Source organism: Tremella mesenterica (assembly GCF_000271645.1).
Source record: "Tremella mesenterica DSM 1558 unplaced genomic scaffold TREMEscaffold_15, whole genome shotgun sequence".
Classification (NCBI taxonomy): Eukaryota; Fungi; Basidiomycota; class Tremellomycetes; order Tremellales; family Tremellaceae; genus Tremella; species Tremella mesenterica.
Window position 1 is genome coordinate 386,569 of NW_006711239.1, and position 15,776 is coordinate 402,344.

The 15,776-nt window shown below is 47.6% G+C and overlaps 4 protein-coding genes across 4 annotated transcripts in view; all 4 read left to right on the forward strand.

The window, feature by feature from the left end:
- Positions 1-2,538: 2,538 nt before the first annotated feature.
- On the forward strand, positions 2,539-3,276 carry TREMEDRAFT_65640 (uncharacterized protein; the record flags this gene model as incomplete). The annotated part of the gene is made up of 2 exons (XM_007007740.1): positions 2,539-2,844; positions 2,896-3,276. 2 exons carry the CDS (start codon positions 2,539-2,541, stop codon positions 3,274-3,276), a joined length of 687 nt encoding a protein of 228 aa, XP_007007802.1.
- A 4,332-nt stretch (positions 3,277-7,608) lies between these two features.
- TREMEDRAFT_65642 (uncharacterized protein) lies at positions 7,609-8,751 on the forward strand (the record flags this gene model as incomplete). Its single annotated transcript, XM_007007741.1, has 3 exons — positions 7,609-7,723; positions 8,292-8,345; positions 8,531-8,751. 3 exons carry the CDS (start codon positions 7,609-7,611, stop codon positions 8,749-8,751), a joined length of 390 nt encoding a protein of 129 aa, XP_007007803.1.
- A 1,555-nt stretch (positions 8,752-10,306) lies between these two features.
- Positions 10,307-11,644, forward strand: TREMEDRAFT_65643 (uncharacterized protein; the record flags this gene model as incomplete). Its single annotated transcript, XM_007007742.1, has 3 exons — positions 10,307-11,233; positions 11,566-11,584; positions 11,607-11,644. 3 exons carry the CDS (start codon positions 10,307-10,309, stop codon positions 11,642-11,644), a joined length of 984 nt encoding a protein of 327 aa, XP_007007804.1.
- Positions 11,645-12,098: 454 nt separating this feature from the next.
- Positions 12,099-15,776, forward strand: part of TREMEDRAFT_65644 (uncharacterized protein) — a gene marked incomplete at both ends in the record, with an annotated part of 4,631 nt that continues 953 nt past the window's right edge. Inside the window, 5 exons of the mRNA XM_007007743.1 lie at positions 12,099-12,753; positions 12,882-13,352; positions 13,577-14,260; positions 14,510-15,030; positions 15,165-15,772. Coding sequence (XP_007007805.1) covers positions 12,099-12,753; positions 12,882-13,352; positions 13,577-14,260; positions 14,510-15,030; positions 15,165-15,772 — 2,939 coding nt within the window. The remainder of the gene's footprint in view (positions 12,754-12,881; positions 13,353-13,576; positions 14,261-14,509; positions 15,031-15,164; positions 15,773-15,776) is intronic.

Here is a 15,776-nt window from a genome sequence, read left to right on the forward strand (position 1 = left end):
TTTTAGAGCATAGAGGTCATCGCATACCGTACTCGAAGGCAATCGGAGAGCGCCATATTACGAGTGTTTTGAAAAGACTTCGATTCCACCCGTTGGGGTAAACAACAGACGCCGGAGTGGGCTATGACATGCTACATACGTCTTTCCAAACGCATGTAGTACGCTCCGGCCGTAAGATCTCGGTTGTGGCCGCGGGAAAACCGTTGATAGGGTGAAAGGACAAATTCGCCACACACCAAGGAGTGAACTGGGATTCTTGACCATAAAAGCCAACCCAATTGACCTTGCAGACCAACTTATCCACAATTGACACTCCACCTAACTTGATCTTCATTCTTCATGTCGGTAACGGATTCATCCAGTGAACTCACTTTGAGCGCTGTCTTCAGTGTGAGGAGCCACCCACCAGGATCTTCCAAGCCCTTGGCGCAGGGTTCGGAACCCATTCAATCAAACTCAGTCAGTAATGCAGTGAGTTCTCACGACCACACCATGGCAAGATCTTTGGTTTCTTCCAGTCCGGCTCGCCCTTCAGTTCTACCAGCCAAAACTGCAGGCTCAACAGACGCCTCGGCAAGTCTAGTCTTTGGTGGCGAAGCCAACTTTACGTTCACTCTTCGTTATGATTTCAATAATCACGTTGTGGTTTATACAGAAGGTCCTTGGCGCAACCATGCTGTAGTACACGGGCTTGCTTTAGCGGCGTTGCGTGTCCTGACAAGAAATGGAACAATGGTCACTGTGAGACAGTTCAAGGCCCAGCTCCGTTCCCTATGTGAAAGTTCTTTTCCTCAGACCCTGATCTCAGTGGTTGATGAACGGGTAGAACCGAGATCTTAGCCAGACTTACTGTATGTTGCAATTGCTTTCATAGCTCCAGCTTCTGAATACAGCATGTCTCCATTGATGGTCGCTTCTTTACCTGTGCAACAAGCTATCCCCGGACGGCTTGAGCGAGTCCCACATATTCAGCATCTCCTGTTGCAAGAGCAACAGAAGGCTGAAGCTTTGACTGCCAACTGATGGTCCCACCCCAGAGTCGAAACACATAACCGCTTGTACATCGACATTGCTCGGTATCGCTCGTGTCAAAATCTGCATCACTGAATCCATCCAGTTCGCTCCCACCGTTCACATATTGTATACCGACCGTTCGGGTTTGTTTGAAATATTGTAAGACAGAGAGGACTGCTTCCCAATGAGTGATAGAGGGGTCGTTTGAAAACCGACCGAGCAAACCAACCACATATGCAAGGTCTGGTCGAGTTCCAAGCATGGCATACATGAGCGAACCAATAGCTGTCAAATATTGAGCTCAATTGGTTGTGGGTTCTTCAGGTAGGCGAGCATGTAGGATTGTCTTTTCTTTCATAGCTGTATTTTTCAGTCTGCAATTTTGCATGTCAAATCGTGTGAGGATGGTGTCAATGTATTGAGTTTGACATAGATCGAGCTGGCGCTTCGATCGATCGTGCTTGACTTGTAAACCGAGGATAAAGTGCAGCTCACCAAGATCTTTCATGTCATATCGGTTTGACATTTCATTCTTGAAGAACTCGAGCGTGCTCGAGCGAGAGGCAGCAATGGTGAGGTCATCCACATACACTCCAACAATAATCAGATCATCAAACTGACCTCGAACATAAATCGAGTGATCGGACATTGTTCGAATGAACCCGAGTGAGCGAAGTGTTGAGTCAAGTTTGCGGTACCAAGCTCGAGGTGCCTGCTTGAGTCCATAGAGGGATTTGTCTAGCTTCCAGACCATCTTTTCATCTTGAGCGAACCCTTCCGGTTGTTCCATGTAGACTACTTCATCGAGCGAACCATAGAGGAAGGCAGTTTTTACATCCATCTGATGAAGTTCAAGATTGTGCATAGCAGCAAGTGCAAGGATTGTTCGAATGGATTGAAACTTGGCAACAGAAGCAAATGTCTCATCATAATCCATACCTGGTTGTTGGGTAAAACCTCGAGCGACTAGTTGAGCCTTGAACCGATCAATGTCACCATTGGCAAATCTCTTGACCCTAAAAACCCATTTGCAAGTTACAATCCTGCCTTGAGCGGCCGAGCGAGGTACAGTCGGGTCCAAAAAGTCATGCATCCACTGCCACATTCCGCTGCCACACTCATGCACCCCACCACTTTCAAAACGCCGTAGAACAAACAACACGACATTTGGGGCTCTGATACTCCGTCTAGACGTTCTCCTGCATGTCAAGAATGGTAGGACACCCGATTTCCCCCTCAAAAAGGGCTACCATTGCCGAAGCGGTCACTTACTCCACTTCTAAGTCTGTTGCCCAACGATTTGGATGCCATCCCTCTACAGTCAATCGTCTTCGCAAACATTGCTTGGAATTGGGTCACAGCAAGACTAAACCTCGCTCTGGACGTCCCAAAAAGCTATCCTCATGTGAGGAGTTTCGAGTAAAACACGCTTTCCTGAAAAATCGTCGACACAGCTTGCGCCAGATTCTCTCCTCCCTCCAAAAAGACGGCATTGATATCTCCCTCAACTCCCTTCGATCCACCATGAAGCGTCTCGGTCTCAAACGTCATGTAGCTCGAGTAAAACCTATTCTCACTGCTCAGCATCGAAAAGACCGGCTTGCATGGGCTGCAAAATATAAGGACTTTGACAATTGGCCCTTGGTTATCTTTATGGATGAAGCTAAGATGTGGATTGGCGGATCAACAGTGGAATGGGTAACTCGTGCAGATGGAGACGCTTTCAATCCTGCTTGTGTGATACCAGCAGCAAAGAAGGGAGAAGGAGTAATGGTATGGGCAGCTATCTGGCTTGGAGGAAGGACGGAATTGGTTCGATTTGATCTCTCTGTGAGTAAAGGAAAGAGGAAGGGAGTTACAGGAGCAATATACTTGGAGCAGATTGTGAAGAAGCCTCTTTTGGAAGAGTGGAAGAAGGTAGTACAGTTATGGAGAGGATATGGGACCCCTTACATCCTACAGGACAATGTACCCCTTCATTGGACCCCTCCAATCCGAGCATTCCTGAAGAAGCACAAATTCCAATACATCGATCATCCAGCATCCTCTCCAGACCTTAATCCTATCGAAAACTGCCGGGCCATTGTCAAGCGTCGACTTAAACTACTCCCTGAACGTCCTACAAACCTAGATGAGCTTTTTGAGGCTGCAAACAAGCTATGGATGGAGATACCACAGGAGAAGATTGATGCTTGTATTGAGAGCATGGAAGCGAGGAGGAAGGCAGTTGAGAAGGCGCATGGTTTTGGTACAAAGTACTGATCACCTGCACTACTCATCTTAGTAAGTCATCTTCCTGACAGACATATGCATCAATTGACAAAGTTTCAGGTCGCTAGCTATCTTAATGCATGAATTATGAGGTTAAACGGTTAGGGGATGTGTAGAAGGAAAATTGCACAGACTAAATTTCACGCGCGACGACGCATGACTTTTTGGACCTGACTGTACTAGGTGATAGACACCTGCCTTTTCTAGAGACTTCATCTCGTCCTGAGCTGCTATTTTCCACTGCATTGAATCGCTCAATTGAATTGCTTCATCCCATGAGTGAGGTTCATCGATCGAGATGTGAGCTGCAAAGGCAGTGAGCGAGTATGCTAAGAGGGGATTTGGCCATTGAGGGAGTCGAGCATCCAAAAGGGAGGAGTCTTGTTCACCTGGTCGACCAAGGAAATTGTTCAGCTCGATTTCATACTCTGGGTACTGGAAGATAAGACCAAACGTTCAACCTGAGCGAGTTTGCATTTGTTCTGGTTGTTGTTCCTCCAGCTCAGGTGAGGGAGCATGCTCTCGAGCAAAGCAAGGATCTTCCTCATATTGCCATCCTGGATATCGAACGAGTTCGTTCGATTGATCGTGATTGTCCTGCTCTACTTCGTTTTGCCCTTCATTTCCCTGTCCTCCTGCTCCCACCAGTTCTGCATCCCCCACCCCATCTTCATCTCCCACCACTTCTTCATCTCCCATCACTTCTTCATCTCCCACCACTTCTCCATCTCCCACCACTTCAAACGCATTGACTGGGGTCGAGATGCTCAAAGTACTTGTTTGAGAAGTGGGTGTGAGTTCAATCGATCTAGTTCTGGCACCAAGCTGTGTGTCCAGTAGAAAGAGCTTATTCAACTCAGTGAGCGAAGGAGATGAGTGAAGCATTCTCTGCGGTGAGATAAATTCATCAAAGATGACATCGCGCGAGATGATCACCTTTCGAGCGAGTGGATCCCAGAGTCTGTACGCCTTCTGAGTAAGAGCATACCCAAGGAGACAGCACAAAGTCGCGCGAGGTTAAAGCTTACTATCTCGAGCGCCTTTCCAAACGAGCGCCCAAGCCGCACATCCAACAGCTCTGAGTTTGGATAAGTTAGGCTTGGTATGAGCAAACATCTCAATTGGGGTCTTGTCTTTGATTGAGCGAGATGGTGATTGATTCTTGAGATACACAACAGTTGCCATGATCTCTGCCCATAGAGTGACAGGAGGTTTCTCTGAATGGAGGAGTGCAATTGTTCGTTCAACAATAGTCCGATTCGCTCGCTCAGCTACTCCATTCTGCTGAGAAGTGTAAGCAGCCGTGGTTTGGTGCTCTACCCCGAGCGATGCAAGATAGCTTTCAAACTCCTTGCTTGTGAATTCTCCTCCATTGTCCAAACAAAGACATTTGAGTTTCCGCTCACTAACTCGTTCGACTCGAGCAAGCCACTCTTTGAAACAACCGATGGCATCTGACTTTTGAGCGAGAAAGAACGACCAGGTATATCTTGAATGATCATCCACCAGCACCATCATATACTGTGCTCCTCCATCCGAACAAACTCCCATTGGTCCGCAGAGGTCGGTGTGAACGAGGTCTAGGACGGCTTCAGCTTGTGATTCACTTGGTGGAAAAGAGGGGCGCACAATCTTTCCCATGACACAACCTTCACACACATCTTTAGAAGGTGTCGAGCGAGCGAGTGAGGTCCCGTTGCTCATTCGACCGAAGAGTGATTTCATGGCACCAGAGGATAAATGACCAAGGCGTCGGTGCCAGATGTCCCAGGTCATTCGAGTATTACTGGCTTTGATGTTGTTGGTTGCCAATGCAAGAGTAGTGGGTTCAAACGAGGTGGGTAAGATCCGAGCCATGTCCTTCAGATCGGTCAATCGATCAGAGCATTGTCCAGCTTCCACCACATACACCTTATCCACCTTGTGTGCTCGAAGTACCTCAAGCTCACCTTTCATGACAGAACACTTTCCACCACCAAACACCACTGTTGCTCCAAGCGAGTCAAGTCGAGATATCGAGATGAGGTTGAATCCCGAATGAGATACATAAAGAACTCGACTAAGTGTTACTTTGTGAGCAAGATGGTTTGTAAGATTGACCAAGCCGCACGAGCTTGCTGTAAGAGTTCTCCCTCCAGCAGTTGTGATTCGAGCGATCGACTCGGTCAATTTGAGATCTTTCATCCACTTGATATCCCCACTCATGTGTTCACTTGCCCCAGAGTCAAGAATCCATTGACTTGAACGAGCGGCCAGCGAGATCGAGTTGATGTCGGTGGTGAGGAGGAGATGTTCAATATTGTTGCATTCAAACAAGGTGATTGCTTGCGAGGCAACGGCAGCTGTCTCAGTCTTTACAGGAGCAGCAACCTTGTTTGATCGACCCTTGTCTTTCTTTTTCTTCCATTTCCTGGTTCTACCTCGCTCATTCGAGGATGCAGGAACCGAGCAGTCCACTACCCAATGATTGACCGATCCACATCGAGCACAGGGATGTTCCTTACTTGGTCCCTTCCCTGCCTTCTTCAATCCAGCATAGAACACCATGAGAGAGTCTTTGTCCCGAGAGCAGGTGAGGTTTGTTGCCAAGAAAGTGAGGAAGCTTGAGCTGCTAGAGCTTTGTCATTTGTTCGGTTCCTCTGACCTGCGTTCACTCGAAGGATTTCGATCTTGATGTTTTCCACAGATGGTGTATCATCTTCCTTCCAGATGCCGTCAATGAACGAACTGAAGTGATCAGGAAGACCATTGAGGAGAACATTGACACAGAGTTGATCGAGATCGTACAAAAGAACTTTGAGATCACGATATTGAGCGAGCACTTTGTTCACCCATTCCTCAACATCCTCATCCTCTGAACACCGGTTTTCCACAAATTTCTTCCCAAGAGCAAACGAATATTGAGCACCAGTAGTTCCATAGGTCTTCTTGAGCGAATCATAGATTGTTCGAGCTCGATAAGCAGGGGAAATGGTGGTGGAAACCGGTCGATCGGTCGAAGGAGGACCAATGGGTGACAAAAGGTGAAGATGAGCAGAGAGGATATCCTCAGAAGTGGAGTGGAGAATGGCGGCAGCAACCTGTTCATCTAGTTCGTTCCAGGCTTCGAGCAAAAGGGATGATCCAGTGGAGGGGATTGTGTCACGCGGCGCCGCGTGACATCATCCTTTTCCCATCAAACGAAGTTCCTTTTGACATTAATTCACCATCAACAACCCAGTTCTCATGAACTTCTTCACCCACGAGGGTATTAGGAGGCTAACTTCGTCGAGGGCAAAGTTAGTCATGTAGGAAGTTAGGGAGTTATGAAGTTATGAAGATACGAAGTTAGGGAGATACGAAGTTAGGAAGATACGAAGTTAGGGAGGCACGAACTTTGTTGGGGACGAAGTTCGTGAGGTACGAAACTCGGGACTTCGGGTTGAATGAAGTTCTGCGTTGACGAAGTTAGGGAAGGACGAAGTACTTAAGGGCCGAAGTTCCCAGAGATCTTTGACGATCTCTGGTTGTTGTCTTAGTGATAGAAGTTAGTAAAGCACGAAGTTATTACACCCAGAAGTTATTGTCACCTATTTCATATCTCGAACAACGAAGTTGGTAAAGGTCGAAGCCCACGAAGTTATTGGCCGTCGGTTGTAAGAAGTTAACGAAGAGGCAACCCTGTGACAGATTGTAGTGGTAGCAGTTGGTGCAATGGTGGCGGGGAGAACGAACGCGCGAGTTCGAGTCATGAAGAGACAACTGTTAACCTCAGATGCCATACCAGGTAGTTTCTTTTCCCAGTGAGCTTGGGCACAGTGTAGAACGATTTGGAGAGATCATTGAACGACATGGTGGGGGTGATGATGCTGATATCGAGCGAGATGAGGACAGGACAGGACGAGTCCCATCTAGTCGATGTCGGTCAAGTTCTCTATGTATGTGGTGGTCAGCCGTTCGAACAAGCAAGAAGACAATGACGTTCAAGTGACTGTTGGTATAAGAACCTAAGGCTCGTCACACTCCCACTCACACAAAAGGCTAGTCTTCCTGACTTCCCCATCTATACTCCCGCAGTGACGAGACGAGCGAGGAGGCCGGTCGGTCGGGCTGGTTGAGTGAACAAGTGAACGAGCGATGGGTAGGTTATGCTTGCTGAATTCGCTTAGTCGGTTAAAGCACGGGTCTCATAATCAGTTGTAATCGAACGATATAGTAATGCATAAAGACATGAACGAACGAACGAAGAGAAAAGTTCAACACCCATAGCTTATTGGATCCCTCCAACAAGGGTATCACCACCTATGGGTTTAAATGATCGCCTGTGGGACTCACGATGTAAACATGTGGGAACAAGAAAAATTCACTGAGACGCTTAGCATCCAGAGAGATGGAAAGAACCCGCCATCCTTTCAAACTGCGGGAGCTGAAACCCAGGTTTACGACCCCGCTCACGGTGGTGAGATGGACAACCTTGTCGACCATCCCTCTTCACCATTGTAACGTCTCTGCCGGCAATTGGTTCAAATCCGACCTTTCGTATCTTTTGTAGCAACGCAAGATGCCGAGTGATACCTCCAATCTGATCCGTAGGAGCACTTCCCTTGCCAGTCTTTTCTCTCTCAGAGATGATGACTCACACTCAAGCCTCGGCATAGTCTCTACTGATAAGTGTCAGGACCAGACGTTGGAAATATTCTGCGTCTATGAGCTATGGCTATAGGGCCTCGCAGGGAACAAACCTAGTGATGTAGTTTATAGTCTAGTGATGTAGTGGATCAAAGAGACTATAAGTCGATGAGATCAAGTGGCAAAAGATTTGCTAAGTGACAAGAAAATACATTCAACAAGACATCTACGAAAAAGGGGTGTTTCTATATACTAAAAGGGGAGCGGAGTGAGACCGAAATCTACGGAGTAAATGTGGAAAGCGACATGGGGTGTAAGACCAAAGGAAGACGGAGATAGATGAAGGACACGGAGATGAAGGAAAAGTATAGCATGGTAAAGAAGTAACGATTAGGTAGGACAGGAGAACGGAAGACGCCGTAACGGGATTAGTGAAACGGGGACGGGAACGGGTAGGTGGAGCACGGGAACGGGTAGGTGAAGTACGACTTCTGCGTACGGCTCTTGAGGAACCCGTCTACAGGTACCCGTGATCCTGACAATAAGGAGCCAGACGGGTCTTATCTACAGACCCCCAATGCTCCACCTCCTTAAGTCTGCCAACACAGCAATGCAGTTGAGAGTGATGATGAAGAAGATGGAGAGGGGGCCAAGGAAGAGGAACTACCCTTCACACTGGATGAGGGTACGTTTGCGCAGACCATAGTGGTCTGCACGGATCCCTTGTGGGGATACTTTGCACTCATCCACGATGGTCGCCCTTCAGAACAGGCTGTGGCTGCTCTCATCATGAGGAAGATCGGAAAATGGGTGCAGGAAGATACCCAGCGGTCACTGCAGCTCACACCTGCAAGCTGAGGTAGGGGACCAGTCGTATGACGACTTGTGGTGTAGCTACATCACCGCCGTGATGTCCACAAGGAGTGGCGAGGGGATCTTGTCATATACAGTGATTAAGCTTTCGGCTGCATGTCCTATGGGCAAGCTATCTGAAGCGAAAAGATATATGTGTATTGCCAAGTGTTCTGTGCAGGTGGGGACCCCAGTTCACATATCCAGGCTCAAGAAACCTTAAGACGTCGGACCGTACTCGTGTACATTTTGAAGGTGTAAGTCGTGTTGCTTAACATCTAGGAGGAGGAAGATGCACAATATTGCTTGAGGGGAATCTAACTTGAGGGCCATACGTCTATGCATCGGAGTTTTTGATTCAAAACTTTTCCATTGAAGCAGTCAACAACACTCTTACTCTGAGAGTATTTGCAGATAAGACGCAAGTTGCCTCTTTTTGCTAGTGGTGGTTCTGTACTTGGTAAGGTGCACATTGCCTGGAGTTCAGAAGGGTGCAGAATTCCGGAGCATGGTTGAATTCCGCCCATACGAAGGTCTCCCGCTGTCAGGATCACGGGTACCTATAGACGGGTTCCTCAGAGTCGTACGCAGAAGTCGTACTCCACCCTACCCATTCCTGTCTCCGCTTTACTAATTCTTCACTAATTCCACTACGGCGTCCTCTGTTCTTCTTTCCTACCTAATCGCTATTTCTTTGTCTTGCAATACTTTTCCTTCATCTCTGTGTCCCTCATCTATCTCCGTCTTCCTTTGCGCTTCCACCCCATACTATTTTCCATCTTTACTCCATAGATTTTGGTATCACTCCGCTTCCTTTTAGTCTCTAGAAACAGCCCCTTTTTGTAGATGTCTTGTGAATGTATTTCTCGTCACTTAGTAAATCTTTGCCACTAGATCTCATCAACTTATAGTCTCTTGATCCACTACATCACTAGACTATCTACTACATCACTAGACTATCTATTACATCACTAGACTATCTACTACATCACTAGGTCTGTTCCCTACAAGGCCCTATAGCCATAGCTCATAGACGCAGACTATTTTCAACGTCTGGTCCTGACACCCGCCATGTACTGTCCTCTTCAAACGTGGCCGTCAAGGTAACTGATTTCATTCTACCTATTGAAGTATTTTTTATTTCGTTTTCCCGGCCTACATATCCTTGAAGACCTTATTACACTCCACCCTTGTACACCTGTTATGGCAAGTTCATTGATTCAGAGGATAACTAGTGCCATTTGTAGGTTTTCATCAACTACTCCTGTTGCTGTCACATTTTTCCTAGTGGTGATCGGTCACCCGAGTGTCCTGATTGTCGTGCGTTTGGACCCAAATTTGTCGGAAATATACTTTGAGTTGCCTTCTCCACCCCTATACTGAACTTGCCACATGGAGAAAGGAGGTGAACACTTTCTAAAGTCCGCCTTCAGAGGTCAGATTTGACTGCTCATCTATCCCGCTTTTCCCTTTTTCCTTGCTGAATCCTTGGAACGCTGAATAGTGCGTTAAGTACTGAGATTCTTTCGGATTCCTCTTCTAACAAAGCAAAAGCGCACATATGTCAAAACCAAGAATGGATGGAATTGTTCAGCCAAGATCAATTTTAAAGAACACATCTTCGGCGTTTGAGACATCAACCCCAGGCTCAGGAAGCGGACCAAATACAATACTCTCAGATTGGTCTGAGAACGAAGAAAAGAATACGGGAAAAGAAAGCCAAGTGGGTCCATTGACTTCCCTCATTTCCAATCTGTGGTGTCGGGGAAAAACCGACGAGGGGAAATCACTCTCTTCAGGATCGGAATGGCGGCTTGATGTGGTGTATGTCTGGGAACATGACCGCATAGTGTCCCTGGGGCTTTGTCAACCAGGTACACCATTGGGAAACAAGGCAGTCGTGTCCACCCTGAATAAAATCTACGGTTTGGCATATCAGGATCCAGAGCTTATACAGCTTACTAATGAAATTAAGCATGACACAATAGAGGAACTTTGGCTCCAAATAGTCACACAGGCTGTCTTTGATGACTTCTTCCGCACTTCAAGGGTCAAACAGGTTCAGAGTCAGGTTGGCTCTGGACACTTGAGGGTAGAGAGAGTGTCGGAGCAACTCCGTGATGCAAGAGGAGCAGTTAGTCCTCGTGGGCTCTTTCACAGGACCATAATCCTGAATATCTACCGTCGGCGGTACCATGGTACCCAGTCAACAATCACCCGGTCATCTAGTGATCCTGGCAGGCTTAGAACAGGATCCATCACCACGGAGCCGCTTTCTGTTGCTCGATCAACTTCTGGGGCTCTTACAGACCAGTTTCACACGGTTGCCGTGAAGAATAGTCAAACACTCCTAGATTCCGCTCAGGCAGGAAACTCTGAAGGACATCTGATTCAAGGGGGGAGTATGGGTGGACCAGTCAGAGAAATCAAATTTGGTGATGCTGACAAACCACCTCATGTGGTTGTGAAGCCAACATTGCAAGAGCGTGTGCGTGATCACTTTTTAGGGAAGCGCACAAGGAGGAAGAGCCCAACGCCCTTGGGAGTGTCACGTACGGTATCTGCTCCAATTGTTCCCACTCCAAGTGTGTCTGAGGTTTCAACCCTATCCATTCCAGATTCCTGTGGGCCTGATAGTAATGCAGCTTCACAGTCTCAACGGTGAGAAGGATCTTGGCTGAAGTTGGCCACACTTAGAAAACCTAACTTCCTTCAAAATGGTGGGTACAAGGGCTTTGAAACTTATGAGCCAGTAAGCAGGTTTGTAGATGCATTGAAAGAGGACAGAAGTGACCAGTTCCTTCCAATGCTCCCTGTTAGGTGAGAGTGAGACTTGAAGGTATGTACATGCATGTGAACAGGGTCTGCAGAGCCCGCGGGAGTAGATGCTGGCAGGTGATGACGTCCCAGATGTTGGAGGGATCGAATAAGCTATGGGTGTTGAAACTTTTCTCTTCGTTCGTTCGTTCATGTCTTTATGCATTACTATATCGTTCGATTACAACTGATTATGAGACCCGTGCTTTAACCGACTAAGCGAATTCAGCAAGCATAACCTACCCAGCGCTCGTTCACTTGTTCACTCGACCAGCCCGACCGACCGGCCTCCTCGCTCGTCTCGTCACTGCTGGAGTATAGATAGGGAAGTCAGGAAGACTAGCCTTCTGTGTGAGTGGGAGTGCGACGAGCCTTAGGTTCTTACACCAACAGTCGCTTCACTTGAACGTCATTGTCTTCTTGCTTGTTCGAATGGCTGACCACCACATACATAGAGAACTCGACCGACATCGACTAGATCGAACTCGTCCTGTCCTGTCCTCATCTCGCTCGATATCAGCATCATCACCCCCATCATGTCGTCCAATGATCTCTCCAAATCGTTCGACACTGTGCCCAAGCTCACTGGGAAAGAGAACTACCTGGTATGGCATCAGAGGTTAACAGTTGTCCTCTTCATGACTCGAACTCGCTTGTTCGTTCTTCCCACCACCATTGCACCAACTGCTACCACTACAATCCCCTCCACTATATCATCCCTTTCGCTCGAAGCCTGGAACGAACTAGATGAACAGGTTGCTGCCGCCATTCTCCACTCCACTTCTGAGGATATCCTCTCTGCTCATCTTCACCTTTTGTCACCCATTGGTCCTCCTTCGACCGATCGACCGGTTTCCACCACCATTTCCCCTGCTTATCGAGCTCGAACAATCTATGATTCGCTCAAGAAGACCTATGGAACTACTGGTGCTCAATATTCGTTTGCTCTTGGGAAGAAATTTGTGGAAAACCGGTGTTCAGAGGATGAGGATGTTGAGGAATGGGTGAACAAAGTGCTCGCTCAATATCGTGATCTCAAAGTTCTTTTGTACGATCTCGATCAACTCTGTGTCAATGTTCTCCTCAATGGTCTTCCTGATCACTTCAGTTCGTTCATTGACGGCATCTGGAAGGAAGATGATACACCATCTGTGGAAAACATCAAGATCGAAATCCTTCGAGTGAACGCAGGTCAGAGGAACCGAACAAATGACAAAGCTCTAGCAGCTCAAGCTTCCTCACTTTCTTGGCAACAAACCTCACCTGCTCTCGGGACAAAGACTCTCTCATGGTGTTCTATGCTGGATTGAAGAAGGCAGGGAAGGGACCAAGTAAGGAACATCCCTGTGCTCGATGTGGATCGGTCAATCATTGGGTAGTGGACTGCTCGGTTCCTGCATCCTCGAATGAGCGAGGTAGAACCAGGAAATGGAAGAAAAAGAAAGACAAGGGTCGATCAAACAAGGTTGCTGCTCCTGTAAAGACTGAGACAGCTGCCGTTGCCTCGCAAGCAATCACCTTGTTTGAATGCAACAATATTGAACATCTCCTCCTCACCACCGACATCAACTCGATCTCGCTGGCCGCTCGTTCAAGTCAATGGATTCTTGACTCTGGGGCAAGTGAACACATGAGTGGGGATATCAAGTGGATGAAAGATCTCAAATTGACCGAGTCGATCGCTCGAATCACAACTGCTGGAGTGTTACGGGGTAACAACGAATCGAGGGAACTCTATCGAGTTCGACGGATTAGGACAGAGGAAAGCGGGAGTTGGAGGCAGTGCTGCAGTAGGTAGGGACGGGTTTTCCCCTTTCGAGATTTTCCCCACTGGGTTTGCTCAAAGCGGTTTTTCACCTGTCCGAGTATGTACATGGACGCTTGCAGTAGGACTGAGAAGAGGAGACGGATACCTGTAGACAGTATATAGTACAATCAGCAAAGTACCAACTTTGCTGATTCTTCAATATCATTCTTTGGCTACATCGATTGCAGAGGAGACACGATCCATTAGCACCAGAGCCCCTAGATTTCCACGAGACCTCCATCGAGTTCGACCCAACCTGCGACCTAGTCGTCGTGTTTCCAGTACCGTTACAAGTTGAAGAATCAGCCTTACGCACCTTGGGTCGAATCGGAGAGTACTGTATGCTCACCAGAGGGAAAGCGCGGAAAATGATACCAGAAAAAGAGGAGTTGGAACAAGGGCTGGTCCCAGAGGAAGAAATACCAACAAGTTCTTCGAGAAGTACCATTTCACATGATCTCACTTCTACTACCACTACCCCAGATCCGCTAAATGAATTATCGCAGCAGTTGTCACAATTGTTAGCCATTATGACGATGCAACAAAAGGAACAAAATGCATTAAGGGAAGAACTGGCTACGATGAAAGCTGACCGACAGAACCAACAGATACTCACATCGAAAGGGGCAAGTTTGATCGAAGTCGAAGAAAACAAGCCGTGTTTGGAGCCAAAACTTACCAACAACGAACGAACAGGAAGAACCAGGTGTGCGGATCCACCTACCTTCAGTGGAGAACGAGGAGAATTGGACAACTTCCTTGCAGCATGTCACATGAACTTCGAATTCAAGGGGGCAGAGTACGCCACCGATCGCAGAAAGATCCTGTTCATGTACGGGTATCTTCGAGGCACCCCTCAAATGCTTATAACCCCGGCCATAACCAATCCAAGTATATGGAATTCGACCGAATGGCTAGAGAGCTACGACAAATTCATCCAGCATTTACGAACTCAATTTGGAGACAGTAACATGGCAGGTACGGCTATGAGGAAATTGCAGGAGTTAAGACAGACGGATACGGCCGCCGAGTATTTTGCCAACTTTGAACTTTGGTCCACACACCTTGGAAAGGTACCAGATGCAATGAAAATCGCCTCAGCCATACAGGGCCTGAAGGAAGAGCTACTGAAGGTGGTAGTGGTAAATAACACCGACCCTCGAACCAAATCGGACTGGATCTATTTCAAACAGCATGTGATAGGGACTGAGGAGAACCAACGGATGGCTGAAACGATGATTGCAGCGAATCGATGGGCTGCTAGACGCAAACATGAGACGACCTGGCTTCCCCCTCGATCGAATTCGATGCGATTGGATACTAGTTTGCCCAACCCGGTAGAACGCCACTCACAACCGACTGGTAGAGGACCCTTGCCCGGTGGAAAACCAGGGATGATGAATTATGGTCTACCAAATGACCCTCCGGTCACTTGGACAGAGGACGGAGGACGTCTCAGCGAGAACGAAATGACTTGGAGGAGGGAGAACCGACGTTGTCTCAAATGTAGAAGTCCAGAACATTACGCCAACAACTGTCCAAATGGAGGAAATACGAGAAACAACATTAGGGGATCCCCAAACCCGCATAGCTCACCAATTCCTAGTGGATCGAACTCGATCCCAACCGGATCCAAAGGGCCATTAGTTCGAGGAATGGCGGTAACCTTTGAAGAAGAGGGAAACGAATACCTGGCCTAAGTGATGCGACCACTTGCGGCCAGGATCTAACAGAATCGCACAAAATTCAACTACCAATAGATCTCAGTAATGACTCGGCTATAATATACATAAAGATACAGACAGAAGAAGATACCCTACGATTTGGAATGTTAATTGATACCGGAGCTACCGGAAGATACGTACAGCCGGCCTGTCCATTATACCATTTATTCCCAAAGAGACAGTATCAGGAACCACGGAAGATCAGATTCCTCGATGGAACAACCGCGACGTTAGTGACCGAGTATGTAGAAGCTGAGTTGGATTTAGGAGCAGGACTCAAGATTGCGACTCGATTGGATGTGATGGCATACGAAGGCCCCGAGGTACTGGTGGGATTGGATTTCTTGAAACAGTTTAGGGCAAGGATCGATTGTGGAAAGGGATTGATCGAGTTCGACGGAATCGGACAGGATAACGGTTGGAAATATCCGAGGTTGGAGGAAGGATTGATAAGAGGAACCGCACCGGAAAAAGGAGAAGATGAGATGAGCGAAGAAGAGTTACGACAGGTCATACCGACACAATGGCACCAATACCTGGAGCTATTCAAAGTGGAACGAGCCAGAAAACTACCACCAAGAAGAGAATGTGACCACGAGATCGAATTGACCCCCGGAGCAGAACTAAAACCAGGACCAATCTACCAACTGGATGAACATGGGGATGCATTCCTAAAGCAGTGG